Source organism: Phasianus colchicus, chromosome 32 (assembly GCF_987193195.1).
Source record: "Phasianus colchicus chromosome 32, bPhaCol1.hap1.1, whole genome shotgun sequence".
Lineage (NCBI taxonomy): Eukaryota > Metazoa > Chordata > Aves > Galliformes > Phasianidae > Phasianus > Phasianus colchicus.
Window position 1 is genome coordinate 624,614 of NC_143467.1, and position 26,959 is coordinate 651,572.

General features: G+C 52.3%; 2 protein-coding genes and 2 long non-coding RNA genes across 9 annotated transcripts in view; 1 reads left to right on the forward strand and 3 right to left on the reverse strand.

Annotated features, from left to right (window-relative positions):
* Positions 1-26,959, forward strand: part of LOC149913967 (uncharacterized) — a 34,937-nt gene that overhangs the window by 1,208 nt on the left and 6,770 nt on the right. The gene's annotated exons all lie outside the window — the stretch shown is intronic.
* Positions 5,318-6,578, reverse strand: LOC149913968 (uncharacterized). Its single transcript, XR_016460759.1, has 2 exons — positions 6,480-6,578; positions 5,318-6,274 (listed from the first exon to the last, which is right to left on the reverse strand). It is a non-coding gene; the product is annotated as an uncharacterized LOC149913968 (long non-coding RNA).
* On the reverse strand, positions 15,116-18,059 carry LOC149913969 (coiled-coil domain-containing protein 81-like). The gene is made up of 6 exons (XM_090128042.1): positions 17,314-18,059; positions 16,859-17,115; positions 16,588-16,673; positions 15,858-15,949; positions 15,242-15,338; positions 15,116-15,125 (listed from the first exon to the last, which is right to left on the reverse strand). Exons 1-6 carry the CDS (start codon positions 17,396-17,398, stop codon positions 15,116-15,118), a joined length of 627 nt encoding a protein of 208 aa, XP_089984168.1. The 5' UTR covers positions 17,399-18,059.
* Positions 18,214-26,394, reverse strand: LOC149913970 (uncharacterized). 3 transcript variants are annotated; one of them, XR_016460758.1, is made up of 7 exons: positions 24,913-26,394; positions 24,130-24,192; positions 23,763-23,874; positions 23,170-23,507; positions 22,759-22,835; positions 20,631-22,635; positions 18,214-19,367 (listed from the first exon to the last, which is right to left on the reverse strand). XR_016460758.1 is itself a non-coding variant. In XM_090128123.1 (6 exons), the coding sequence occupies exons 1-5, from the start codon at positions 24,762-24,764 to the stop codon at positions 22,797-22,799; spliced, it is 621 nt and encodes a 206-aa protein (XP_089984249.1). In that variant the 5' UTR covers positions 24,765-24,906; the 3' UTR covers positions 20,545-22,635; positions 22,759-22,796. The 3 variants fall into 3 exon arrangements, 1 of the variants encoding a protein (XP_089984249.1); XR_016460757.1 differs by lacking the exon at positions 23,763-23,874; XM_090128123.1 differs by lacking the exons at positions 18,214-19,367; positions 24,913-26,394 and adding an exon at positions 24,671-24,906 and having other exon boundaries at positions 20,545-22,635; positions 23,788-23,874.

A 26,959-nucleotide genomic window follows, 5' to 3' on the forward strand; every position in this document is an offset into this window, starting at 1 on the left:
TGAGAACTACAAGCTGTAAGTAGAGCAAAAGGCCAGGCCTTGTCCTGCTGTCTGACAGTCAGTCTGTGTGCAGGCAGACGTGAAGAGGAAGGAGTCTGGGGAGCTTTTAGGTGTGACGCACTGGCCAATCTGGGTGTTGCTGCTGGTCCAGAGAGAAGCTAGACTAGAATTTCACCAGCATCTGAGCTGGTGTAAATAAAATGGGGAGGAGCATTCTGTCTGTCAGCAGGACGTGTGGCTCTCTTGCCAGTTTCTTACTGTCTGCGCTTCTTAATTGGAGGCTGTAGCACTACTGATGATGGCTGCAGTGCTGCAGTGATGCTGAGAGCCCTGGGCCCAGTTCTGTACTTAGCAGGTTATGGCTGGCAAATGCTGTGGGCAGCACCCGGGTGGTGGCCCTGCTCCTAGCAGATGCTGTGTGTGTGTTCTTGCTAGAATGTGGCTGCTCCCTTGAGGATGACATTGTATCTGACACATTGTCTATGTTTCGAAGGGTCCTCGTGTCCCTCGCAGCGCTGAGCGGAGAAGGGGGTGAATCTTCAGAGCTGTGGGCACAGCTCTGCACTCAGTGGTGAGGATCTCCAGGCTGGCTTTTTCACATGGGACCCTGTGTGTCCCATGGCCTGCTCCTCAAATGCAGATTCTGCAGGGAGGAGGCTCTGACTCTGGGTGTGCATGAGTGGTGTGGGTCTTCTTTAAACATCCCAGTAAAGTGGGTTGCTGCTTGTTTCAGAAGGAAGCCCGAAGCACACCTGAGCTGTGTTTCGCTGTGTTTGTAAGCTGGTATTCCCTTTGAGAGACTCCATTATCCATCTCCAGCAGCTGTTCCTGAATGGGGAGTTCTCAGGAGTTGTTTCCAGTAGATGCTCTGGTGAACTGAGTCTTCTATCCTTGTGTCTTTGCAGGGAAACTGAGTTGAGGGAATGCGTGTGGATGATGCCTTTGCTCAGCAGGATGCTCAGGTGTGTAGTAACATGCTAACTTCCAACCTGTTTGTGTCTGCGTGATGCATAGTGAAGAGAAGACAACGTGTGAAATGGGAATAATGGTTCTAGTCTTGTTTCCAAGTCTCTAATGAGAGGTCTTTAGCCAGGCTGGTTACTTGGCAGGGGCAATGACTTTTGGTTGTGGGTTGCTGTGCCTGGTTGGTGCTTGTTGGAAAATACCCATGATCTAGACAAGTACGGGCCAGCAGTGCTCTAGCTCCGAGGAATTAAAGATCTCCTGTACACCCAGTCTTCTCCACAAGCCTTACTTTGCCATCCATGATGTCTGTAAGTGCCTGTACGAAGCGGGGGAGAAGAAGTGGGGAACAGATGAGGTGCCGTTAGGTCCATCCTCTGTACACGGAACAGGGATCACCTACTGAGAGGTAGGACCCCTCCGCCGTGTCCTGGGTTTTTCTTTCCTTCCTCGTTTGTGCGTGGTGCTTTTGTAGGAGCTCCGTAGGTGTTCAGTAGATGGGAACTCCTCTGAGGCAGCAGGTGTCCTGGAGAGAGCCCCATTGCACCCATTCCATTCGGGCTGTTTTATTCCCTCCTGAGACTGAAAGGGACTTCAGAAACCTAAGTACACCTGGCTGCAGCTCCAGCATGGAAAGCAGAGATCACCAAGTGATCTCCACGTCCTTGCAAAGCTCCAGCTTGTCATAATTTTCCAGGACGGTATCTCTGATAAAGCAGATTTTATTTACAATGGCAGTGTCGGGCCTCCTGCAAGCAGGAGCGCGCAGAAAACAGTGTTCCACTTTTTATCCCCTACTGCCCAACGCTGATCTCTTTCTGCCCTGGTTCCTCATTGGCTGAGTACTGCAGGTTCACACTGTTTCGTGATGCTTCACTAATCACACATATGCCAAGTGAACACAAATCTTTGCCATCCAAACACAGATACCTTAATTGGTTAATTGCTTTCTAACCATTGCTTTCTGAACAAACATCTGGTCAGGTCAAGAGGCAGATGTGTCACATCTCAGAAACGACTTGATTTCAGTGGCCTTAAAGGGTCCCTGTGTGATGGTTATCTTCTTACTGACTCGCTGTCAAACACAGCCAGTGGATCTCTGTACGTGCAGTTTGGAGCTCCTAGCTAAAACAGACTGCGTAAATGCAGATTACGGATATTCTTATCTCAGCACTCTTCTGAGATGAGCATTCCAATTACAAGACCTTCAGTCTACTGTTTAATCTGACCAGCAGGAAGACTTCGCTACAGTTAGCTTCCTTGATTCCTGTGCAATTTTATTTTAGAATTGGAGCTCGACCTAATTTAAACCATTTTTTGCAAAGTCTGTAAGGAAAGTTGCATTTTTGCTTATATCTAGCCGCTTTGATCCACGGTGAGTGGAAGTCACAAAACAGAGTATAAAGGGAGTTTCTAAACTGCCTGTACATTAGAGATCTTCAACAAAAATGCATTTGGAAAACACATTATAAACCTTAACACTGCAGAAGGACACTGACTAGGAGTCTATTTAAGAGCAATAGATTCTATCTTTGCACACAGCTGGAAAATGCTCTTTCTGCATTTCATTGATCACCATGTCAGCACCTCTAGGGATCAGCCCATCGGTTCACTGGAATAGCAGTACACTGCCAAAGTGCTGCTGTAATCCTGGAAACCACGGAATGCTCATGGATTTTGTCAGCTAATTTACAGCCTGGTTTCAACACTGCTGAATAGGCATTTGTTCTCCAGCAAAACATCTCAGAATCTGCAGAACGTTGCTAGTAACAGCAGTGGAACAGGGAGGAATGGTGAGAACAGATTCCTGCTTAGAATGCTTTCCAATTTAATACTTAATGCATCTTATTGTCACTTTCATAGGATTATCATGAACTCTAGATATGCAGTTGAAAAAGCTAAATGAGACAGCAGAACTGAATCACAAGCACAGGAAACAGATTCTGCGTTCATCTTCTTGCATGTCTGTCCTGCTGGCATGTTTGTTGTACTTTCTACCATTTCAGAACCACAGGAGCTCCAACAGCCTGAAAAACAAGAGTCCAAACCCTTGTCTTTGGAAGGCCCACCCAGTTACCCAACCCCCAAGCAAAGAAAAAGAAGAACCAAGGCCTCGCTCACCACACACACTCAAGTCAGTCAGCCCTGAACTAAAAGCTACCTTTTTCATGCACCTCCACATGTGTGTGGGAGAAAAGCACTCTGGGCATTCAGCAGATTGCTTCCTTCCTTTTGATCACTCGGGCTGTCTGGTGAGAAGCCTGATAATCGTTTACACCAAGAATTGGAGGAAATTCACAGTCCATGCACACAGTCCTCTTCTGTTGCTGTGTCATCCACAAACTGCAGTAAGGTTCCACCCTGGGATGGAGGCACCCAAGTCTCAGGCTCACGAGTTGACCAGTTCTCACAGATCACTGGGCTGTTCTCACAGCCCTGGCTAACACTGTCCAGGGTAACTGGCTCTTTTCTCCCCGTATTGGGGTTCTCCTCTTCCAAGGCAAATGGTTTTAGGTTGCATTTGGTCAAAGCAGGCAAAAATAAAATAATAAAAAGGCATCCTTCAAATCCAGAAGGGAAACTCCACCTCCTCATTCATAAGTTGGTTAATGAAGTGTATGGATTTGCTACCGCTGGGTGCATACATTCAGCAGTCCTATCACTTGCCCTCAAGTCTTGTACCAAACTACAGCTCTTGCCGTCCAGTTTTTCATCGGCAGGATTGGGGTGCTGTGTTTGGACTCACATTCAATTAGCAATTGAAACTCCAAAAGTTATTTATGATTTCTATCCTTCTACAGTCTCGTATCCTCAGAGGGCACTGCTTTACGCTGACTGGGCTGGCTCCTGCTTTTAACTTCACTTCCTTTGGGGCTGCATTTTGGCTCTGCCAGGCATCCCTGATAGCCACACTCCTAAGTAATTAGGATTTAAGATCTCGGTAACTTCTGGGGGTACAACCTTGTTTTTCCCAGTTTGTGTTAAAGCCAGAGGAGGAGGAGATGGCGGGGAGGGAATGGGGGGCAATGGGCGATGGGGAGATGGAAGGGTTGGAGTGGAGCATGTAGGGGTTGGAGGTGGGAGGATGGGGGGGAGGAGAGTGGGATGGAGAAGAGGGGTGAAAGGATGGACGGAGAAGAGGATGGACGGAGAACGTGGAAGGAGGGGTGGACAGAAGTGAAGGGATGGATAAGGGGAGGGATGGAGAGCAAGGAAGGAGGGAGGGACACGCACCAGGCCACGTGCTTGGCTCACGTGCTTGGACAGAGAAGGACCACGGCATCCCTGCTGCAAAGGGCACTTTTCCTCTCTCCTGCTTTGGTTCTCACCTGGCTCTGCAGGGTTTTTTCCACTCCATACCCACTCATCCAAAGTGGAAAACCTGCTTGCAAAACAAGTCTTGGCACCAACAAGATGAACTGCCAAGCTCAGCTCTCACTACAGAACCAGTTACTTGTGACTACAGCTACAACTATCAGCCCCCATCAACTGGCAAAACTCCTTCTTCCATCCCAGGATCACTCATCAGTCAGGGGCCTCAGGTAACTGCTACACAGTAAGCTTTCATATTTGCCTGCCCTGAATTTGTTGCAATCCACTGTTTTTAATTGTTATTATTCAGCTCATTTCTTTCTTCACTTAACGCTTTTTTCATTATTATTATTATTATTTTTTTTTTTAACAACCCTTCCCACCCAATACCCAAGCCCCAGCTTACCTTTCCTGCTCTTCACTGACTTCTTACTCTCTTGGCTTTTGCTGCTACTCTCGCCTTGCTTTCCTTTGCAGTGCCATGCATTGCTCTCTCTCTATTTGTTGCCACCCATTCTTTTCTTCGGTGGTGTTCTTTACTTCCTACTTGACTTCTTTTTTCTTTTCGCTTTACCTTTTGTCTCTTTGCTTTATTTGGTTTTCCTTTTTGTCTTTTTTCATATATTATTTTTCTTTTTCTTCTTTCCTCTTTTTTCTGTTTTTCTTTTTTTTTTTTCCCATTTTTTTCCATTTTTTTTTTTTAATCATAGGTTTTCCTTTAAGCCCCCCTTCATTTCCTCTTCTCCCATCCCCTCCCCTCTTTTCTCCCTTACCCTCACCTCCCTTGCTCCTTTTCTTCCCCCTGCCTTAGCCTACCATTACCTTCCCTGCCTTTCACTTACCTTCTCCTCACGTCCTCCTCCTTGATGCTCTTGGCCTTTGCTGCTACCTTGATGCCCAATCTCAACACTTGCCTGCTCTGCTCGCTGCTCTGCCAAGCGGCTCTCAGCTCTGCTCACAGCTTCACGCCTACTGCCTGCCCTTCTCTGTTCCCTTCTCGTGCCCTTCAGGCTTTTCCTCCCCTTGCTGAGCAAGCCCATGCCCGGTAGCTCCCCTTCAACCTCCTCCGCCCTTTGCCTCCTCCACAGAGATGCTTGCTTGGCCAGCACTCCTGCCCACCACCTAGCCCACAGCCTGCATCTCTTGGGGAGGCAGCAAGGTGGCCTGGAGCTACCCACACCTCCTCCCGGGCACGGCTTCTCAGCTTTGCTTCAAGCCCACAACCCAAAGGATTAAAATTTACAATAGCAGGTTGAGAGCTGTCTGAGAGACTGTGAGACAATAAATAGTAGAAGCATTCATCTTCTATACGTCAAATAAGTACAAAAGTGATGAAGCTAAATGTAACACACATTATATTAATTGACTGATATTAATAAAGAGACATTCACTTCTGAAATACTCAACTACATTTCCATTAGTTGGTACTAGAGATCACGTCTGGACCACAGCTGCCCTAGGGATCTGAAAGGCACCTAAGATTTGTGCACTGTAGTTCTGAACTCTATTCAAGAGCCCAGCGAAGCTGAGATGATGGACAGCCGGGCTTAAAATGCTGCAGTATCATACTGATACAAGAATTTCCTGCCTCTGTTTAATCAGGAGCAGGATTATTTCACAGTAGCATTTCAATTAGTTTACTTCTAGAGCTTTCTGACAGACGTGGGTTTTAGAGAGGGATTTGAAGGAGAGTACAGTACCTGGCAAACAGACACGGTACCTAACGACCATGGAATCTAACATGCAGGAGTTTGCCATCAGACACAAGTTCCTGAATCACGCAGCAAAATCCAGAAGCAGTGCGAAGCTCTTCATTCACACTTAAGGTATGTAACTTCTGAAAAGTTGTTACGTGCCCTTAACACCTGGGCACAGAATTGTACTTCTGTGCCTACTCACCATGAAATGCCTCCACTGCTGCTTCTGGTCAGCTTAAGGCCTCTTTGGTTAGAGACTGAATCCAACGTGCTGGCTCTGTTTTACTTATGCACAGCAGGTTCTGAAGGGCAACCAGAAACGTGAACAGAGGTTATGTTGGAAGCAAAAAAGCAGCAACAGAGCTTCCAGCGCACAGGCAAACCAAATGCACGCTTGGATTCCCTTTTTGCACAAATAGAAGCTAAGAAAATAAACTGAAATTATTCCCAGTATTTATTTCCTTCTCAATGAAAATTTGAGCTAGGTAACTTGACAGATTCCTTTACCTGTGTCTTCCACAGGTGTTTTTCTTTTCTTTCTTTTTTCTTTTTTTGTTTCTTTGATGCATTTTTCTTCCTTCCCTTCCTCTCCCTGCAGACTCCCCAGGATATTTCAGCAATCCAGAAAGAAAAGGGCTTCAGGTGCTTATCTTTGAAAGCTCGAGGATGAGTGAATTTGAAATTGTACAACTGGTTTCTAAAGAGCTGACCACATAGACACAAAGCTTTAAACACGGGTGTGAAAACCAACTCTGCCAACAAACATATGGGTTTTTGAGTACTCAATAAGAATAAGTAAAACACAGAATGGTTGAGGTTGGAGACACCTCTGGATCCATGTGCTCAGCAGACTCAGGGCAGGGTTCCTGGGACCACATCCAGACTGCTTTTGGAGATCCCCACGGATCCACCCCACAACCTCTAAAGGCAACCTTTGCCACTGCTCTGACATCTGCACAGCACAGAAGTGCTTCCTGCTGGTCAGACAGAACCTGTGTTCCAGGTTGTGCCTACTGCCTCTTGTCCTGGCACTGGGCACCACCCAAATGAGCCTGTCTCTGACCTCTCTGCACGCTCTCTTCAGGCCTCTATAGACATTCCACACGGAGACATCCCAGCTCTCTCAGCCTTGCCTCCTACAAGGGGCGCTCCAGGGCTTTCATCACCTTGGTAGCCCTGTTTTGGAGTCTTTCTTCTTCGTTCACTTGTCTGTTATATGGGGGAGTCAGAATTGGACCCAGTGCTTCAGGTGCAGACTCACCAACACTGAGCATAGGGGAAGAATCACCTCCCAGCACTCACAGGCAATATTCTGCCTAATGCAGCCAGGAAGCCATCAGCCTTCTTAGCGGCAAGGACACAGTGCTAGCTCACGTTCCACTTGGTGTCCACCAGGAGCCCCAGGCTCTTTCCTGCAGCGCTGCTCTCCAGCCGAGTGCCACCAGCATACACTGGTGCCTGGGCTCGTTTCTCCCCAGATGCAGGACTCTGCACTTCTCAAGGAACTCCATGAGACTCTATAATGAAGTTATGGCCTCCAACAAGACTTGCACCTCTGAAATCCTCTTAAATAACCTTTCCTTTTAAAACATTCCCTGCTTATACTTTCTTAGAGGTATATGACTTCGTTTACTTCAAAGTCAGACTCCCTCATTGGTTCACAGCAGCTCCAAGAAAGAGAGATCATGACAGTGCAGGTCCAGCAGTACACAGTCCTTTCTACTTGGCTCCTTGTGTGAATTCGCTCTCCAACAACAGCCAGCAAGCTAAACACAACAACAAACTATTCCACCCAGAGGTTCCCAGACTCTTCAGGTTATTACCAACTCCAACAACATAAAATTAAGAACAATAATAAAACATACCCTCTTCATTTATGGCATCTTTAGGCAGAATCAGCAATGCATTTATTTACTCACATAGTCATTAAACAGCACGGAGCTGCCTGCTGCACTTCCAGCCCCAGTTTGCTTTAACTATTTTAGCCTACACAACAACACAGGCAGTCATCAGCACAACGATCTTCAGGTAAGAGTAGAAGAGGGAAAGAGACAAAAGTCCCACGAAAGAACAAACAGAAAGCCTAGGCAGACAGACAGTGCTACAGCACTGCAGCTCACAACACATCCTTACCCACAGAGGCTCTCCCTTCCCCCCCTTCCTCAATACGATTCAATCAAATCCCAGGCTCCTCCCCTAAAATGAGCTACAATTAATCCATGTCACAGAAAACAGTTGCCAATACAAGGCACTTGCTGTCAGCTCACGGCACCAACAGTCCCTCCAACACAGCATTTCCACTGCCAAACCTAACTGATTTCTCAACTGCAGTGCCCTTTCAGAAGGTATTACCCCCAAAAGGAAAAGAACTCAATCCAGAACACAAAGACAACACTGCTTAACCCATTCTGAAGACCAGGCACACACAACACAACAAAGAACACACCTCCATGCAGAGAGCCCTTACAGGGGGCAGCCAGCCCTGAAATGAGGTTAGGGAGGGGTGGCACCAGGCTCCACCCCTTTGCCAGACAGGTGAATTGCTTCCACCTGTCCTCCCCAGCAGAACAAGGGCTCATGAAGATGAAAGAGCAGTTGGCTGGGGAGGGGGACCTACATTGGCAGCTTGGGCTGGGCTGATGTGATCTTTTCTTCTTAGTCCTCTGCCTGAGGAGTTTGAGTGATCCACAAGGCAGATGTGGCAGCCCTGGCTGGTCTGCCTTGGGGCTGCGTGGAGCGGCTGCACTCAGCCCTTGAGGGAGATCCGGAATCTTTGGTAAAGCTGGCTGACTGGCTGGGGAACCCTTCCGAGGCCTGAAGCCTCCTGGCCGGCCAGTTGGGCCAGGCCGAAAGCCGGCTGGCCGTTCAGGGGAGCCTTGCCAGGCGAAAGGTGGCCGGCCGGCTGGCCCATGGAGCTCTGCATTTCCAGACCTCTCCAAGCCAGCCAAAGGGGCCCTGCCAGGCCAAAAGCTGGCTGGCCAGCCAAAATGGGGAACCCTGCCAGGCCAAAACCTGGCAAGCTGACTGACTCGGGTTGCCCTGCCAGGCCATAAGACTCCCAGCCAGCCGGGGGCCCTGCCAAGCCAAAAGCCAGCTGGCCTGTCAGGCCCTGCTTGCAAAAAGCTGGCAGGTTGGCCACGGTATCCCGGCCGGCTGGAGGAATGTACTAGGCCAAAAGCTGGCCAGCCAGGGTCCCAGCCAGGCCAAAAGCAGGCCAGCGGCTTGAGAGGGCCCTGTGAGGTTTAAAATGGGCTGGCCCTTAAGACCCTGCCAGGCTAAAAGTCTCCTGGCCAGCCGGGGGGGCTCTGCCAGGCCAAAAGCTGGCCGGCATGAACGTGGGGACCATGGCAAGTTAAAAGACAATCGGCTTGTGATCCAAAGTAGACAAAAGAGACGTACCAGAAGACTCCCGGTCAGCTAGGGGCGCCCTTGTAGGCAAAAAGCTGGCCGGCTGACTGACCCAGGGAGCCCTGCCAAGCCAGAAGCATCCCAGCCGGCCTGGGAGGCCCAGCCAAGACAATAGCCAGCCTACTGTGAGGACACAACCTGGAAAAAAGCTGACTGGCCAGCCAGAGACCCTGCCAGGCCAATAGCTGGCTGGCCAGCCGGCCCAGGAAGCCCTGCCAGGACAAAGGTTGGCAAGCCAACTGACGCGGGTAGCCCAGCCAGGCCAGAAAACTCCCAGCTGGCCTGGGGGACCCTGCCAGGTTAAAAGCTGAGTTGCCAGCTGGCTGGGTAATCTTGCCTGTTAGAAGCATCTGGGCTGAGCGGGGGGCCCTGCCAGGCTAATAGCTGGATGACTAGCTAAATGGAGGAAGCCCTTCCTGGCCAAAAGCTGTCCACCCAACTGACCCGGGTAGCCCAGCTATGCCAGGGTGGCCCTGCCAGGCCAAGATCTGGTTGGCCGGTCAGAAGGTCCCTCCTCGGCCAAAAGCCGCACGGCCGGTCGGGTTGGCCCTGCCATGCCAGAACCCACCAGGCTGGCCTGTGGGGCCCTGCCAGGCCTAAAGCCAGCTGGCTGGGTGGGCCCTGCCAGGCCGAATCCCCTTAGCCCTCTGCCTGAAAAGCTTCAGTGATTCGGAAGCCAGAAGTTTCAGCCTGCATGGTCTGCCCTGGGATTCCGTGTACAGGGTGGACTCGTCCCTGGGGAAGATCCGGAATCCTTGTTATAAACTGGCTAGGTGGTCGGAAGGGCCCGACCAGACCAAAGGCCAGCTGGCTGGCCCAGATGGCCCTGCCAGGTTAAAAGCTGGCAGGCCAGTCGGGGGGCCAGAAGACTCCCAGCCGGCCTGGGGGGCCCTGCCGGGTCAAAAGCCGATAAGCTTGTGGCCCAGATAAGACAAAAGAGACGCTGGATTTCCTTTGGCATCAAGTAAAGCACTGTGAGACGCTCTGATGCCCTCTCACAATTCCTTCTCCCTCCACCAGCACAAGAGCTGGCGTCAAAAGACGCAATGACACTGTCACAGGCGTTCTGGAGATTTTTAAGGGATAGGCCATGGTAAGGCTTTATTGACAGTTTTGCCTTGGCTGCAACGCAGCCCTGCCCACAGACAGCTCAGCGGCTGACCCGTGGCTCTCCTGAGATGCGGAGAGGGGCCAGCCCTGTGAGCCGGGGGGCTCCTGGCGTCCCCATCCCAGCACGGTGGCTGCTGCGTTCAGCACTGTTGGGCGGCCACCAACAGTGACCCTTTGGGGCTAGGGAACAGGCTCTCGTTGGGTCACCCCCATGCACATCCCAGCCCAGAGCCTCCAGCCTCACCTGGCCTTGAAGCTCTCCTTCAGCAGCAAGCTCCTTATCCTTCTGAGTTGTCCTCCATCAACTGTCTGTGCTGTCTGTGCTGTCTGAGCTGTCTGTGCTCAAGTGTTTGATGAAGGTTGGACGGTCAGCAAAGCTCACTGGAATGGAGAAGGCAGAGGAGATTCACCGTAAACCCTTTGGCTCACTCACAAGGGGCTCTCAGGCCTGTTCCCAGAACATCCGAGAGGGCCGCTCTGCTACCGCCACTGCTGACATCTGCACCGCCCTCGGACCCTCCCTGACACCATCCCTGGCCCCACTCCTCCTCTCTGCAATTCAGCCCTGTTTTGGGACTGCATTAGTGACGTCGGCTTTGGGAAAGAGGAGCTGGGTGGTGATGATGAGGTGGCAGGGTGGCTTTTGGGGACCATATCCTTCTGCTGGGGGTGGGCAGGGCCTAAGATCTGCACACCCTCCTGCCATAGCCAGGGATGAGGGCACGTCACACGCAGCGCCTTAGTTTGGGAGAGGCCAACAATTCCTCATGGGAAGAGGCCGTGCTGAGCTGGCGTGAAGCTTTGACACAAGTCAGAGCCCTTGGCTCATGGTCAGCAAGGGATTTCCCATCTCAAGTATGTTGCCCGTGCCGCGGAAAGGAGCTGGCAGCTGCTTTACCTTTCTTGCCCTGGACAAGAGGTGGCAAAGTGTCTTCTTTCTTTGGTTTCTCCTGACCAGGGATGCTTCCCGAGGACCTGCGTTTTATTGCGGGCGGTGGTTTGGGTACAAACTCCATTTGAAACCTGTACGAGAGGAGAGGACAGCAACCGGTGTGACGCAGCGCTCCAGCAATCCTTGTTGCTGTCTCTGATTGTCTGCTCCCAGGCATTGTCATGCTGCATGAAGCACACTACTTTCTACAGTCTTTAGCAGGGTCAGTCGAGATAGGTGAGGGGGAAAGAGTTTCAAACAGCAGGAGGGAAGATTTAGATTGGAGATAAGCTTTTGACAGAAGGGTGGCAGGCACCGGAACATCTTGCCCAGACAGGTGGTGGGTGCCCGGACTGGCATTCAAGGTCGGGCTGGACCAGGCTCAGAGCAACCTCATCTGGCTGCAGGTGTCCCTGTTCCCTGCAGGGGAGTGGGACGAGGTGCCCTTTCGGGGTTCCTTCCAGCTCAAAGCATTCTCTGATTCTGTGACATATGCTGATGGGCAGGACAGTCACGGACACAAGGAAGAAGCGCTCCAGAACGAGAGCTGAGCAGCTGCATCAAGCAGCAGCTGCAGCCGCCAACATACTCACCTGGGAAAGACGACAACGCAGCCAGAGAGCACCAGGGAGGCCACCGGTGCCACCCGGGACACCACTGTGTCCAGCAGCCAGGGGGCCTGCAGGGGAGAAACGGGGAGGATGTGGGACGTCCTCTCACGGCTGAGGCACTGGGGACATGATTACAGGGAGACAAAGGCACTGTGCTGGTGGCTGTGATGCTGAGAACAGCATCCTTTGTCTTATGAGGCAGAAAGGCCAAGCCCTGATGCCTGGGCCGTTGGAAGGGAGATCCTGTCCCCTATGCAGGATCGAGACTATTCCTGGGGCAGTGGGAGCCTTTGCACGGGGCACAAGGAGGCCACGAGAGCCCAGTGCCACGAGGACAGCGTGTCCCCTCACAGTTCTCTGTAGCACGGACACCACCCACAGCCTGCTGGACAAAGACCTTGGCTCTGTCAGGGCCTTCAGCGTTGCCAGCCCCTCAGCCATCTCCACCACGTGCTGTCCTACACTGTCCCATGCAGTCTGCACCTGTTTCCCTGCAGGACGTAGGCACCAAGCCTGCTTCCCACCGCAGTGTCGTGGGCTACAATTGCACTCATGTGAGCTTCTGCTTCACCAGGCCTAAGCCCAGGCCTCTCTGCTTGCTTACCCCTGGCCCCAAACAATCCTGTTGCAAACCTCTGTTGGATCTGCCCCAGGTCCTTCCCACTCTTCCAAGGCGAAGAGCCCCACGCTGGCTCACACTCTGACCAATGTTGCCATGCTGGTCCTGAAGCAAGGGCTCTATCAAACACTGTTACTGGGCTCTTTGTATCTGTTGTAGTTTCCACGGGAATAAGTAGGAGGCCTTACTTCCTCCAACGGGGAACCTTCCTATACAGAAAAAGTCCTCTGGACATCTGTGAGTCTCTTCGTCACTTCCTTTTCCAACCTGTTTTCCTATGATTGTTCTTCTAGAAAAGCTTCCTGCCAGTTGACATCCTGAAGGCATGACCTGTACCAGCAGGAAAGACAGGATAGGGTCATGCACCTCACTCGGCGCCTGCTGTGTTGCGTGCTCTGCATGCAGTTTGTACACTGGTCCCATCAATTCTGTTTGTTAGCATCCCAACGCCAGGAGAACCTTACAATCAGAATCATGGGATCACAGAATGGCCAGGGTTGGAAGGGACCTCAAGGATCACGAATCGCCACCCCCCTGCCACACGCAGGGCCACCAGCCTCCCCATTTCATACCAGACCAGGCTGCCCAGGGCCCCATCCAGCCTGGCCTTGAACACCTCCAGGGATGGACGGGGATCCACAGCCTCTCTGGGCAGCTGTTCCAGCACCTCATCACCCTCTCACTGATAAATTTCTCTCTGATACCTAACTTAAATCTCCGCTCCTTTTGTTTAAAACTCTTCCCCTTCGCTCTGTTGCTCTATCCCCGTGTTAAGAGCTGACTTCCCTCCTGCTCATAAGTTCCCACTTAATTACTGGAAGGTCACATCAGGTGTCCCCAGACTATTCTCTTCTCCAGACTGAACAAGCCCAGCTCTCACTGCTGGCTCAGGTGAGGTTTTATGTCCGCCAGCACGCCTAAGTTCTTCTCAGCAGGGCTGCCCTCAATGAATTCTTCTCCCATTCTGGACATATACCTAGGATTGCCCCGACCCAGGTGCAACACCCTACACTTGACCTTATGAAATCTCCTTAGGTTCACGTGCTCCCTCCCAGATGAAGATTTTGAAACAGCTTTGTGAAGAAATGCAAGAACCTTGAAAGCAACGAGAGTTCTTGCAGGCTGGACGTTAGGAAAAACTCCTGCAAAAGAGTGGTTGGGCAGTGGGACAGACTGACAGAGTGCCCAGGGAGGGACTGGAGTCAGGCTCCCTGGAGGTGTTCAGGAAACGTTTAGGTGTGGGACTGAGGATGACGAGTGATGTGGAACAGGTTTCTTTGGAATTGTTTCAGAACGGCATTTCACTTAATTATGAACAAGGCAAGAGGGTGTAGAATGAACAGAGGAAAACAGAGGAAAACAGGGAGGGATGTCGAGGGGGGGTGAGCTGAGGAATGCAGCCTTGTCTCTCTCTGGCACCAGGCACTCATGCACATGTATTGGTTCAGACTGCGACTTAGGAATTCCACTGCAAGTCACAGTAACTCAGCAATAGGGGCGGATGATATGATAATAACTTCTTGGAAACAGTTGTGATATCCCCTCCCATTCTAATTGTAATATCAGAATACTCTACGCCTAGTTGTTGGAACCAATGTAATTATCCCCTCCTCTTCTTGCGTATGTATAACTTGTCTCCAAAAATATCCTTAAGCTGCCACTTTGTGGTGTGCAAGCTAGGAGGGGCTACCCCCTCTGCACCCAGCGTGTGTGTGTGCAGCACTGTAATAAAAATATGCACCTGCTTTGGAACTACTTTGTGGGTTTTTGGCTTCTCTTTTGCTTTGTAAATGAGGAATTGCAATTGTTTCACTTGGAGCCTGCGTTTCAGGGAGAAGAGCATCCCTGTAAGGCTGATGGATCTTGTTCAGTGCACCGATGATGGGAACGCAGCAAAGGACCGTTTTCTGCAAGACCTTTCTTGCATTTTCTTCCATCTCTTTCCGTGTGGTCCAACAGCCAATGGGTTTCCGTACAAGAAGAGAAACTCTTCTCAAAAAATAGGGCGGTTCTTCTCCCGGATGCAGACCCTGGGGATGGTTTGAGGTCAGAACGCTGAGGGGAGGCAGCCATTTCTCTGCCTCTCTTTATCCCTTCCCTACAAGTCGCCCAGCTGCAGTGTTTTGCTCCTAAGCTATGCCAGCACCTCCCCAAAAGCCCTTGTCTTCCCACCAGGGATCTAAAGGAGCAGCGAGCTGGAAGGAAAGAGTCTCCTCTCTGGCCTTACACTTAGCTACACCTTTGAGCTGCTGCAAAACCGTGGGCTTTGCTATGCTCTGCGTGTCACCGGAAGAGAGCACCACATTGGAAAATGAGGAACTCGGGGTCCCAGGGCTCCAAGGAACGTAGCCACCCCATCTGTCAGAGCCAAGGGGTCTTGGAAGAGTCCCCATCGTCCCTCTGCTTCTCTTCAAGGAGATGGCACTGTCTCGCTGCTGTTATCAGAGCGAGAGGAGCTGCTAATCTATGTATACCTGACGGTGAGATTAATACACAAAGGGTAGACGTTAGCCCGTCCAGTTTATTGCAAATGCTGGTCATCTGGGGAGATGGTGGAGCACGTTCCCTTCTCCTGAGCCTGCAGTCTCACCTTGCCTTCCTCTTGTCCTCGCTTGTTCCCTCCTCAGACTCCACTACAGAGGTGACGTGGATCCAGCTGGGGAGGGGATGCAGTTCAGGAAATTTCCCTGCAATTGAGAAGGACAGATCTCGTCAGAGGAGACTGACTGTGGACCTGCTGGCCCGGTGACACGCAGGGGTGCTCAGTCTCCCAGAGCACCCAAGAGGGCTGCTCTGCCCCCCTTGCAGATGCAGTCTCCCTCTGTGCCCTCCGTGCCTCATGCCCAGCTCCTCCTCCCCAGGCTGCAGCTCTGTTTTGGGACTGCATTAATGGCTTTGCTTTGGGAAAGAGGAGCTGGGTGGCGCCTGTGCGGTGACAGTGTCTTTTGGGGGCTCATTTCCTGGGGGAAAGGACAGGGCCGAGGACCCCCCCTGCTCTTGCCATCCCCTGGGATGGGAGCACTTGTGGGAACGTGGCAGCCAGCATCTCAGATTTGATGAGGAAGACGTGTGGTCGGGAGGAGAGGCAGTGCTGAGCTGGTGTGAATGGTTTCACAAGTCAGATCCTGTGGGTGATGGTGGGATGGGGATTTTGCCATCACGTGTTGGTTGCGTGTGGTATAGAGAGGGACTGGCAGCTGCTTTACCTTCCTTCCCCCGGCCAAGACGTAGCAAAGGGACTTTTGAGGCCTTGCAGGGTTTCCCGGGCGGTGGTTTGGGCGCAAACTCCCGTTTAAACCTGTACAAAAGGAGAAGACGCGGTGTGAGCCAGGGCTCCGGCGGCCCTTTCTGCTGGCTGGGATCACCCTGCTCACAGGCAGATTCTCACATCGCCTGAAGGCCATCCTTCCCCAGGATCGACTGAGCCCCAGTACCAAGGACTGTCCTGGGAAACGGAGTCACCCAGCCACGATGGGATGAAAACGTCACATACATCCCTTCATCTCTTCTACCAGATCTACCTCTCAAGAGAAGGTCAGCCTTCCCTGAGTTCCCTAAGCACCGTTACCTGTGACCTGAGGTGTTAGCGAGCACCAGGGGAGCCTGGCACGCTGCCTCTAAGAAAGCATGGAGTGTGGAGCAGGGTGGATTCCCGTGGCCACATTCCATGACCGCCCTGCAAGGATGGGGACTTGATGACGCTATTGGAGCAGATAAGCTACCCTGTTTTCCTGGCCCACCCTGAGCCAAGGCTTTCCACCTTACATGTTTTCAAGTACACTCTGCAGGACAAAGGTATATTTGACTTGGGAGACTCAAGCTCTACCCGAAAGTAAGAAGTGGTATAAAACGGCATGAGAGAGAAGGAATACGGGGGGGTGGAAGGATGCCGTAGGCAAGTGGGGAAGCAGGGGCTGCAGCCACAAACATCCTCACCTGGGAAAGACGATGACTCGGCCTGAGGAGGTCAGCGAGGCTACAGCTGCCATCCGGGACACCAGCATGTTCAGCAGCCAGGGGACCTGCAGGGGAGGAGCAGGGGAGGATGCGGGACGTCCTCGTCACGGCTGAGGCACTGGGGACACGAGGAGCTGACGGCAGCACAGCTCTCGCACGGCCCAAGCAGCCGGCCAGCGCCTGGTGAGCCATGTGCAGGCAGCTCTGGGCTCGTGGGACTGCCCAGGCCACGGAGAAACCTACAGCTCACCTTGAAAACAACTTTCTCTAGGTTCTCCTTCCCGCTGATCCTCTCCAGGAAGTCATAGTAGAACTTGACGTGGACTCTCGTTCCCTCGATGAGGAGCACTCCGATGTCCTTCAGGACAAAGGCGATGTTCTCCCCCTTCTTCAGGCAGTGGGAGACGAGGGACGTGGTGCCGAATATGCAGGCCTTCGCAGTCTGCCGGCTCACAGATGCGGCCGTGGCCACCTGAGAGTATTTGAGGGCCTCCACCTCCTTATGGCCTGGAAAATCACACGGCAGAGTTTGTCATGCGGCGGCTCTTCCACGGCTGCTTCCCAAGTGCTGCTTCTTGCAGTCACCACCCAGGACAGCCCCATATTTGCACGGACTCCATGCAGGGAGGGTGAGGTTTGCTTTTGCAATGGATGGCTCCATTCGTCCTGTCTGTGCAGCAAGAAGGGGTTTAAGCCTCCTCGTACCTGGCAGGTAATCCTTGTTATCCGCGAGGTTACGGATGCCCGCAAGGTTCCTGGCCAGGTGAAACGCAGGCCACTGAAGAGTCATGGTTCCATCCTCAGCCTCGATCTGCTCGGAGGCAATGCTGAAGGAGCCGAGGGTGGGAATTCGGACTCCCTGCACGTGGAAGAGAAGGGAAGGGCTGAAGTGTGAAGGCTGGAGGAAGAGCTGAAGGTTGCCCCGTCCACGGACGGTGCTTTGGGTCCTGCTGTGCCCTCTCCCACTGTTCGGAAGCTCAGGCAGGGCAGTGGGAGAGCTTTGGGAAGGAGCTGCCCGCTCCTCCCCCTCCCTTCGCCCTCCAAAAACGCGGCACAGCAGTCAGGGCAGAAGCAGCCTCGTGGAATCCAGAAGCTTGCAGAGCTTGTGATCAGCCCCAGCACACTTGGTGCAGTCATACCACGCATGCGGGAGGCCCACTGGTACCCGAGAGGCATTTTGGGGGTGAATAGCCTGCTTTCCGTGGAGGGGAAGAGTCATTGCGTTCTGTGGCCCAAGGCGAGGGGACTCCCCACCCCTGCAAGCAGACAAGTGGGAAGAAGGCGCCGACCCACCTTGCGCAGCAGGAGCTGCTCTTGGACATAGACGGCCACCGCATCCCAGACAGCAACTTGCTCTGCAGGGCAAAGGAAAAGCAGGTCACGCTCTGCTTCTGCCGCTTCTCCTGCTGGCTCAGGGCAGGAGGGAGGTGGCAGATGGAAAATGTCGTCCCTGTCCCCAGCCCCACACGGAGGCAGCTCTGAGACGGTCCCCGTGCCGGCTGTGGGCCCGCGTACCTTTGGCGGTGACCTCTGGCATTCTGTAGCCCCGCTGTGTGGCGGGGCCATCCTCCCAGAATTTCATCTCGGTCTGCTTCACACCACCGCGATGCTCCCTGTTGGCAACAGCCATGCCGGAGCTCATCCTTCAGATGCGTCTGCTCTCTGCCAGATGCTCCTTCAGGATGCAGGACCCACCTCCGTGCTCCGCCTTCATACGCCTCCTGGGTGCCCGTGTCACAAACGTTGCCACAGTGACGTGATTACAGTGTGGCCGGTGCTGCCTGCTGCCCATTATGATGCTGGCACAGCAGCCTGCTGCCCGCCCTGCCGCGGCAGGAGCCCAGCTCTGCGCCTTGGTGGCTGGCACTGCCCAGACCCGGAGCCCTGGTGTGCCAGCAGCACCACACCAGAGGTGTTGCCGGCGGCCCCTCGGGCAGGCTGGCCTCACCGTCAGATGCTGAGTCTGCAATCTTCGGAGGTTCTCCCTGTGCTGGCCTGAACTCCTTCGCCCTAAACTTCAGGCATTTGGCTGAGCTGGAGCTCGGTGGCTGCAGCGCTCGCTTGCTCCCTCTGGGCACCGAGGGCAGGCTGGCCTTCGAGCTCCACAAAGACCACGGGGTGGGTTTGGCTGCCTTTACTCAGTGCAGGTCTGCTGCTTGGCCTTGGGTTCCACGTTAGTTTGGCTGGATGCTTTTCAGGCAGCAGACCGCCCCGGAACACCCGCGCCCTCTTAGAGATGGCCAGCTGAATGCCTGGAGAGTGGGGGAGAGAGAACCAGCATTTCCAGGGAGCTTGGCAGCAGGCGCCTGTTCTCTGTTTTCCTTCTAAAGTGAGCTTCTCTAAGAGCAAGAGGAAGGAAATTTCATCTCAAAGAGCGCTTCACAGGAAATGCGATACCTTGAAAACCAGTTTGGACGTGGGACTAGTTTTTGGTCACAATACAGTTTAGAAGAGAAAAATGCAAACGCTTCTATTAAGTGCTAAAGTGCAGTTATTCTCCATGGAGCCTGCGTGTCAGGGAGCCTGCGCCTTCCCACCAGTGCCCCGTTCCATGGTGTTGCCATGCGACAGATGGGGCAATCTGACAAACTGGCACCTGGCATGGAAGTGTGTGTGGAGCAAAGGTGTGGACCTGAGCTCCTTCGTGCAGAAAAAATGGCACCCACTGACCTTCACTGATGTTCACGGAGACAAAACAGTAGATGTCGGCTTTGGCATCACGTAGAAGTAGCACGGAGTGCACTGTGAAGAGCTGCAACCTTGTAATGAAGAACAGATAGCAAGGATTGCAGCCTTTCAGTACCTAAAGGGAGCCTGCAAACAGGACGGGAATCAACTCTTTGGAAGGGGAGATAACTGCAGGACAAGGGGAAATGGTTTGAAGTTGAGGGAGGGGAGATTTAGGTTGGATGTCAGGGGAAATTCTTTACAGAGAGAGCGGTGAGGTGCTGGAACAGCTGCCCAGAGAGGCTGTGGATCCCCGTCCATCCCTGGAGGTGCTCGAGGCCAGGCTGGATGGGGCCCTGGGCTGCTGGTCTGGTATGAAATGGGGAGGTTGGTGGCCCTGTGTGTGGCAGGGGGTTGGAGATCCGTGATCCTTGAGGTCCCTTCCAACCCTGGCCATTCTGTGATTCTGTGATTTTTGTGCTTTTGGTTAGGAACACAGAGGCAAAATCCTTGGCATCAAAATGCATAGAATGATGGAATCACCACGGTTGGAAAAGACCTCCAAGACCATCCGGTCCAACCACCCCCCTATCACCAATATTCACCACTAAACCACGTCCCTCAGCACGGCATCTAAACTCTTCTTGACCACCTCCAAAGATGCTGACTCCAATTCCTCCCTGGGCAGCCCGTTCCAGCCCCTGACCACTCTCTCGGAGAAGTTTTTCCTAACATCCCACCTGAAACACCTCTCTTTTCTTAAAGGTTCTTTAATTCCTTCACAAAGGTGTTCACAATCTTCATCTGTTTCTTCCCTCTCAATAGAATATGCAGTAGCTCTCAAAGAATAAGCTCAAAGAATAAGACCTGCAATTTTACAGTTAGAACTATTTTCCCCCAGCCAATGAATTTCTTGTGATCGCATAGGAAACCTTTACTCTTTTCATAGGTGAGTTTGGGAGGTTATCTCAGTGAATGCTGTTAGCATAACAACGCAAAAGTTAATCACTAAAGTGTCGTGGTTTTATGACACGGCTCCCCAGCCGTCTTGCCTTCAGCTTTAGCATAAAGCCTTTGGTTCTGGACACTCACCCTCTCATTCATTCGGTTTATTAGGGAGAAGCAGGCAGCTCAGCACCACGCAGCCATTCACCCGCTCTCCACAGTGAGATGGGGGACAGAATCCAAATTAAATGTGTAAAAACCCGTGGGCTGAGATGAAGAGAGTTCATTATGAGAGAAAAGGCAGATAACTAATAGTAAGAAAAACAAGGAGGGTGATCATCATTGCAAGAAGAGTAAGAATGATGAAAGAATAATATTGGGAACAAGAGATGCACAGTGCCATTGCTCACCATCTGCTGAACTGCCCAGCCAGTTCATGAGCCCCGTTCTACTGTTCAGCCTGGTGCCATGTGGTGTGGAATATTGCTTTGGCCCTTCTGGGTCGGCAGTCCTGGTTCTGTCCCCTCCCAGCTCCTCGTGCCTCCCCAGCTCCTCACTGGCAAGGCAGTCTGAAGAGCTGAAGACGCCTTGGCTGAGTGGAAGAACTGCCCAGCAACAGCCAAAGCATCGACATTATTCTCATACAGAATCCAAAGGACAGGAAGCACACACAAAGAAACAGGGTCGGTTGGGTTTATGCCAAGGTTTTGGTAGCAGGAGGCTGAAGGTATGGCTTCTGGGAGAAGAGACCAGGACCAACCGTTCCTGCAGACTCCTCCAAAACCCCTTGGCCATTGGCACGTGTGATGGATGTATTTCACAGAATCATCACAGAACCATAGAATGGCCTGGGTTGAAAAGGACCTCAAAGATCATCTCGTTTCCACCCTTGCAGGGTCGCCAACCACCAGACCAGGCTGCCCAGAGCCACATCCACAATTTGCTGGCAGTTCTTTGTGTGCACAATGGCCACAAATCCAATCAGGTCCCTTTAGTGCTACTGATCAAAGGGTCCATCCCATTCATCAGCCAGTTTATGAGCTTGAAAGTATGTGGTGGTGAGAGGTCCAAAAGGACGTCCTGCCACATTGCAGTTCCAGCCATGACCAGTATCACTCTCATTCCTGCTCCACTTTCACCTCCAAGCTCCCTGGAGGCGTCAGGCCTCCAGGAGCATCTCATACCTCCAGCTTCAGTCAACAGGGTGTTGTTGGCGGAGGACTAGAAGTGAGAGAACCCTTGTCCCAGTCCCAACTGATTGTATGTACCACCCCCATTGATGCACAGTGGGGCTTCCTGCTCGAGGTCCCTTTTCAAAACCCATTTTACGATAAACCCAAGTGCAATTGCTTGTCCCAACGTAGATACCACCTGGCTGAGTACGATTCAGACAAAAAAACCCCACAGTGGGATTTTGCATTGGCCATGGAGATGGATTCTTCCCAGCGGGTAGCGCGGTTGATTCTGCTGTAGCTGCTTGCCAGCCATTTAGGGGCGATAGGAGTTGAAACCCAGGGTCAGGTTTCAAGTCCCATGGGTCCTCCGCAGACCCAACAGTTACTCAGCCTATAGACATTTGCTATTTGCTCAGCCAGTTGGAAGAAAAAGGGTTTTTTCTATCCCACCCCTTCCCATCCCTGAAGTTTTGGGGAAGATGACCAACTGTGACAGGAGTTGCAACACATACTATCCAGCAAAATAACAAAAATGACATTTTGGTCAAACGTTGCAAGACTAATCACCAAAGCACCAATGATTAAAGTCAGCTGTCGGCCTCCCTGTGTTCAGTCACGGTCCCTCAGGAGTCTTCTGTAAAATAAAACAGACATCGGCTTGCCCTTTTGAGCTTTGTTAATACGGTTAAAATGAGGGAATAATCCAGCGAGTGTTAATTTTATATTCCTGTTCCTGGACATCGTTAGCCTTGCAAGCATATTTATTATTCCGTTAGGGTCAGGGGGACTGGCCCCACACTAGGCAAGTCAACCAACACAGGCTGGCCAGGGAGATAAGAGGGCTTCCCTGGCTTATCTGCATCTGGATCGAGAGTGACGGGCAAGAGTGGTGGGGCCTTGGGACAGAAGGCATTAAATCGAGGACAGCCATTAATTCCCCAGCAATCGTTAATTCTTCTGACTGCCTCAGAGGTGCTGGTGGTCCAATGGGGTTCTTCCAGTCTCAGGAATTTCTGAAGGAGGACGTTGGATCATTCCACAATGCCACTAGCTTGGCTGTAGCAGGGGATGTGAAAGATCCAACGAATGCCTTCCTCTCTGGCCCATTCTCCTACACCTCTGCGGTGAAATGGGAGCCATTGTCTGATTGGAAGGCAGCCGCTGCCTTCTGACGCTCCTCCTCTCGGTCCTTCAGCTGCAGCTTCTGCATCATCTCCACAAGGCTTTTCGTTGCACAGGACTGGAAAGAAACAAGGCGAGTGTAGGAAGAGGACACCACTTCCCTCGGGAAATCTCTTCCGTGTCCGACAGACGGAGGCCCTGGGAACAACAGGAGCCGTGTCTGTGCTCACCAAGGACTCACCTCTGCTCGTGCAGTAGCAGCTCTCTGAGAAGCCTTCTTCAGTTCCACGCTCCTCTCTTTTCGTCGCTGTCTTCTTGCTGTAAGGCAAGAGAAAAGATGAATTTGTTTTGTCGACAGCAAAACTGCAGAAACATGGGTACCGTAAAAGCAGATGGCAGAAAAAAGACAAAGGGAGTTGGACTAGGAAGCCTCTCAGTGAATGACATTTCCATGGGACGTGCAGACCACCACCATGGAGCTAACGGAAAGAGGCGGGCTTGCGCATTCTGGCACCTCACTGCCCTTGGACTTTGTAGCCTTCAACCCATTGCCCCCGTACAGAGAAGGAAAAAGCAAAGCAAACCCTAAGCAAACTCGGGGTGTTTGAAAAGGGAAGCAGCTCAGCACGGCGGTACCACAGCACCTGCTCACCTCTTCGCCTGGAGCTCCGCGCTGCGGCAGGCCCAGGCTGTGCTGCTGGAGCCGGCACGCTGTCTCCGCTCTGACCCCTCGCTCTCTTTTTGGCAGGCAGCTGCGCTGCTGTTGGTCTCCCTTCTTCCAAGCCCTTGCGTTTACATCCAGCCTGGGCCTTGGAGACGGAGCGGGGGCACACAGCAGGGGAAGGTCTTCCCCCTGTGCTGGACCTGCTCTTCTAGGAAGCCCTCCAGCCCGGAGAGGAGCTTCAGCTGCTGTTTGGTGACAAGCTCTCTCAGAACGCACCTGCTGCACCACTTTCACAGAGATATTGCCATTTGGCTCAGCACCAATCTCTGTTAAGAAAGGAGAAGCAACAAGATTTAGCAAGAGCCCAACGCTACTTTCAGTCTGCAAAATGGGCCACAATGCTAGGACATCTCATCTGGAGTGTTCACGGTCATGGATCTTAGGATCTCGGGTGAACCGTGGTTCACATTTCTAATCAGTACAGGAATGCTAATGTGATTATGACCACAGCCAACACACGACAAAAACAGTCCCAGCAAGGGACAGACAGAAAGCCTAACTAGAAAGACGGTGCACCAAACCCCGATGCCTGTTGTGTGCCTGGACCTCTCTTGGGTGCCATGTCACACTCGGTGCTCCCCCTCTGCCTTTCCGCATGGCTGCGCTTCAGAGGAAGGCCACTGGCATCAGCTTCTGACAGAAAGAAAACAAGGAAGACATGAAGAGCATCTCCTTGGAGGAAGACTTCAGCACAGTCGCCACAAACTTCTGGTCCTCAAGCGTAGTTTCTTCAATTGGCCTTTCCGCTGCTACAGCGTTGTGCCACTTCTGCAGTCAGCACAGAACTGCACAGAACTGCCCTTTCTTCTCTCCTCCATCACACACTGCCCTTCATGCTGCCCTATTTAGAGGCAGGTACCCACACCACAGCTCACAAGAGCTTCTTACCTGCGGAGGCTTTCCGTTTCCCCCCATGCCCAGCACCATTCCACGGACACGCAGGCTCCGTCCCTACAACAACAGATCGTGTGTCGATTTCACAGACACCAGGAGCAGCATTGTCCTGTGAGCCCACGTCCACCCCGCAAAAACCAAAGGACACTGTTCTACAGCCAAAACAGAAACTGATGTTTAAACTGCAGTGCGCTCACACAAAGCATTACTGCTCTCATTCCTGCTCAGAGGGCAGCAGAGGAACCCCGGTCTGCCTGGCAGCTCTGCATTCTGCAGAGCAAAGGGGCACCAGCAAACAGAAGGTGCAGAAGCTGAGGAAGGTATTTTTTGGCCCTAAAAGGAATTCACCCAGCTCTGAGCACCACGGTTTATGCACAAACATCTGTCTCACTACTGCCATCCACTGCCACTGTTGGCGTCTCTAATGTAAAGTAACAATGGTCACTTGACATCCCCTACAGCACTGCACCTGCCCAGAAGTAATACTCAACATTCATTCCTACATACTCCATGACACAGGACTGAAGAAACTCACTTTTGCATGGCAGTAAGGACGGCCCGTCCCCATCGCGTCCCTCTGTGCCCAGCAGTGGATTTCCAAGGCAGTAATGACATTTCATCGCCCTCATCGCATGGTGGGATGGAATCTCAGCAAGAACCCATTTCCCCCGGAAACAGCCGTGCTGAGGGGCACCGCTGGAGCTGGGAACTCCTCCCCAGCCCAGCTTTTCTGCTGAGACACCTCCCGGCAACCAGCCAGCAGCAAACCCAGCTCACCTGCTCACTGCTCAGCCCGAGCTGTGCCCAGCTCACACACACGCCGCAGCGCTGCTTCCGACGGGCTCTCGCAGGGTGATCTCTCTCAAGGAAGGCTCAATAACAGCTCAGTCTCTGCGTGCAGCACGCTCACCAGAGCACCAGCTCTGCTCACCAGCTGTGGCACAAACGCTCCCAGCCCAGCAGCCACTGTGACCTCAGCGAGTGCCCGCATCGCTTCTGTGCCTTCATCGTAAGTGAAGGAGATGGACGCCTCCCAGATCCAAATTCTAGGAAACCAACACCCTGGTCACCCAGTGGGGCTATGGGACGTAAAATAACGGAGAAGTGAGGATGACTTCTGCGCAGCCCAATAAAAACCGGGAAAGGCCAGTACGGCCTCCCGTGGTCGATGGAGTCCCAGGGGAACTAGCAGGAAGCAACAGGAACGCACATCTGGATGCCCCAGGGCCGGTGCTGGCCTCTGACTGTGGCTTTAGGCCCAGGGCTGGTGCTGTCTGGCTGGCTGTGGTTGGAGCTTTAAGCCCAGGGCTGGTGCCGGCCTCTCTGTGGCTTTAGGCCCCGGGACCCTTCCAGCCTCTCAGGCTGTGGCTGTGTCTCTTCACCCCAGGGCCTGTGCCGGCCTCACTGGCTGTGGCTGTGCCTTCAGGTCCTGGGGCCAGTGCCAGTCTCTCAGGCCCCACGACTGGTGTTGGCCTCTCAAGCTCTGGCTTTAGGCACTAAAGCTTGTGCCAGCCTATAACAACGTGCATTTCAAAATAGTTCATGTCAGTAAATGAAAGCAGGAGAGCACTGAGCTCTTCTGGGTATTTCTAGAACTGGGACAGAGACAGGAGAGCGTGCTTGGTTGAATACAGCAATCTCTACAAAAAGAAAAAGTACAAGGTAATAGTCGTGTTTTTTTCTTCTAGTCAGCATGCCATAACTAAACCTTCCATACTAAGGCTTATACCTTGATAGGGATGTTCCCTTCACCTCACACCTTTAGCACAACACCTTCTGTTGAGATTCCCACCAGTGAAGAAGTATTAGTGCCACTCCTTGCTCCTTGCTGCTAGGATGGGCTGTTTGAAGACTGATGCACGTGCTGTGATCAAATCTCTCTTGCGGGAATAAAGTGCTGAGCAAAAAGAATGTCTGGGCCAGGTGACCTCAGAAGTCTGGCTTTTCTGGATGATGGCAGCTGATGGCAACAGGTATTCTTGTGACTGTTCAGCTTTTAACACGAGTCAGGTGTGCTGCAGCAAGAACCATCAGGCTCTGAAATGCCTTTAAACACGCACACTACCTGTTTCTGTCCTGCCGTGCCATCTTTGTTTCTTATTGTGCAGGTATCTTTACCAGCATGTATTGGGCTTGTTTGCTTGTGGAAGGAACAACGTTATGTGTAGTTTTCACAGTGAACTTCTGTTATGATTTCTGTGTACATTTAATCCTAAGTATCACGAGTGCTGCAAGAAAGGGCCCTGCCAGTGCCAGTGAGGTCCTCTGCGTGACGGACCCCATGTGGAGGGAAGCGTAAAGGATGGCAGCTCAGAGTCCTCTCTTGCCAGCTTCACGTGTTGGATTTTGAGCTTTTGAAGCGTGCTCTGTCTTTCTGAGGTGTTCCCTTCTGTTTCAGAGGAGAAGGGCTGCAGGGTGATATTTCTCTTGTGGCTTGCAGATGCGCTCCTTGGCACAGACCCCTCTCGGCCTGCAGCATTGTTTCCTTGGGCAAACCATTTTGCAGACTGTGGCTGTCCCAGATTCAGCCTTCTATTTCTCTGGTCTGACAAATACTTTACTCGGAGGAGGAAAGAGAGAATGTAGTTTAATGAGAACAACATTTGAGTGCTAATGCAGCGAGGTGAATGAGGTGTTGCCACAGGGGCAACTTGGTGCTGTTGAAGCACTGCCCAGTGACGAGGTCGGAGGTAACACCTGCTGGCAGAGGAGGAAAATGCTTTGGGACCGAGGTGAGGAGAGAATAAAACACGATGACTGAGCTGCCTGCAAAGGGCTGCTGGGAGAAGCTTGGTGCCAACGCTGAATTCATCTGATAACCTCC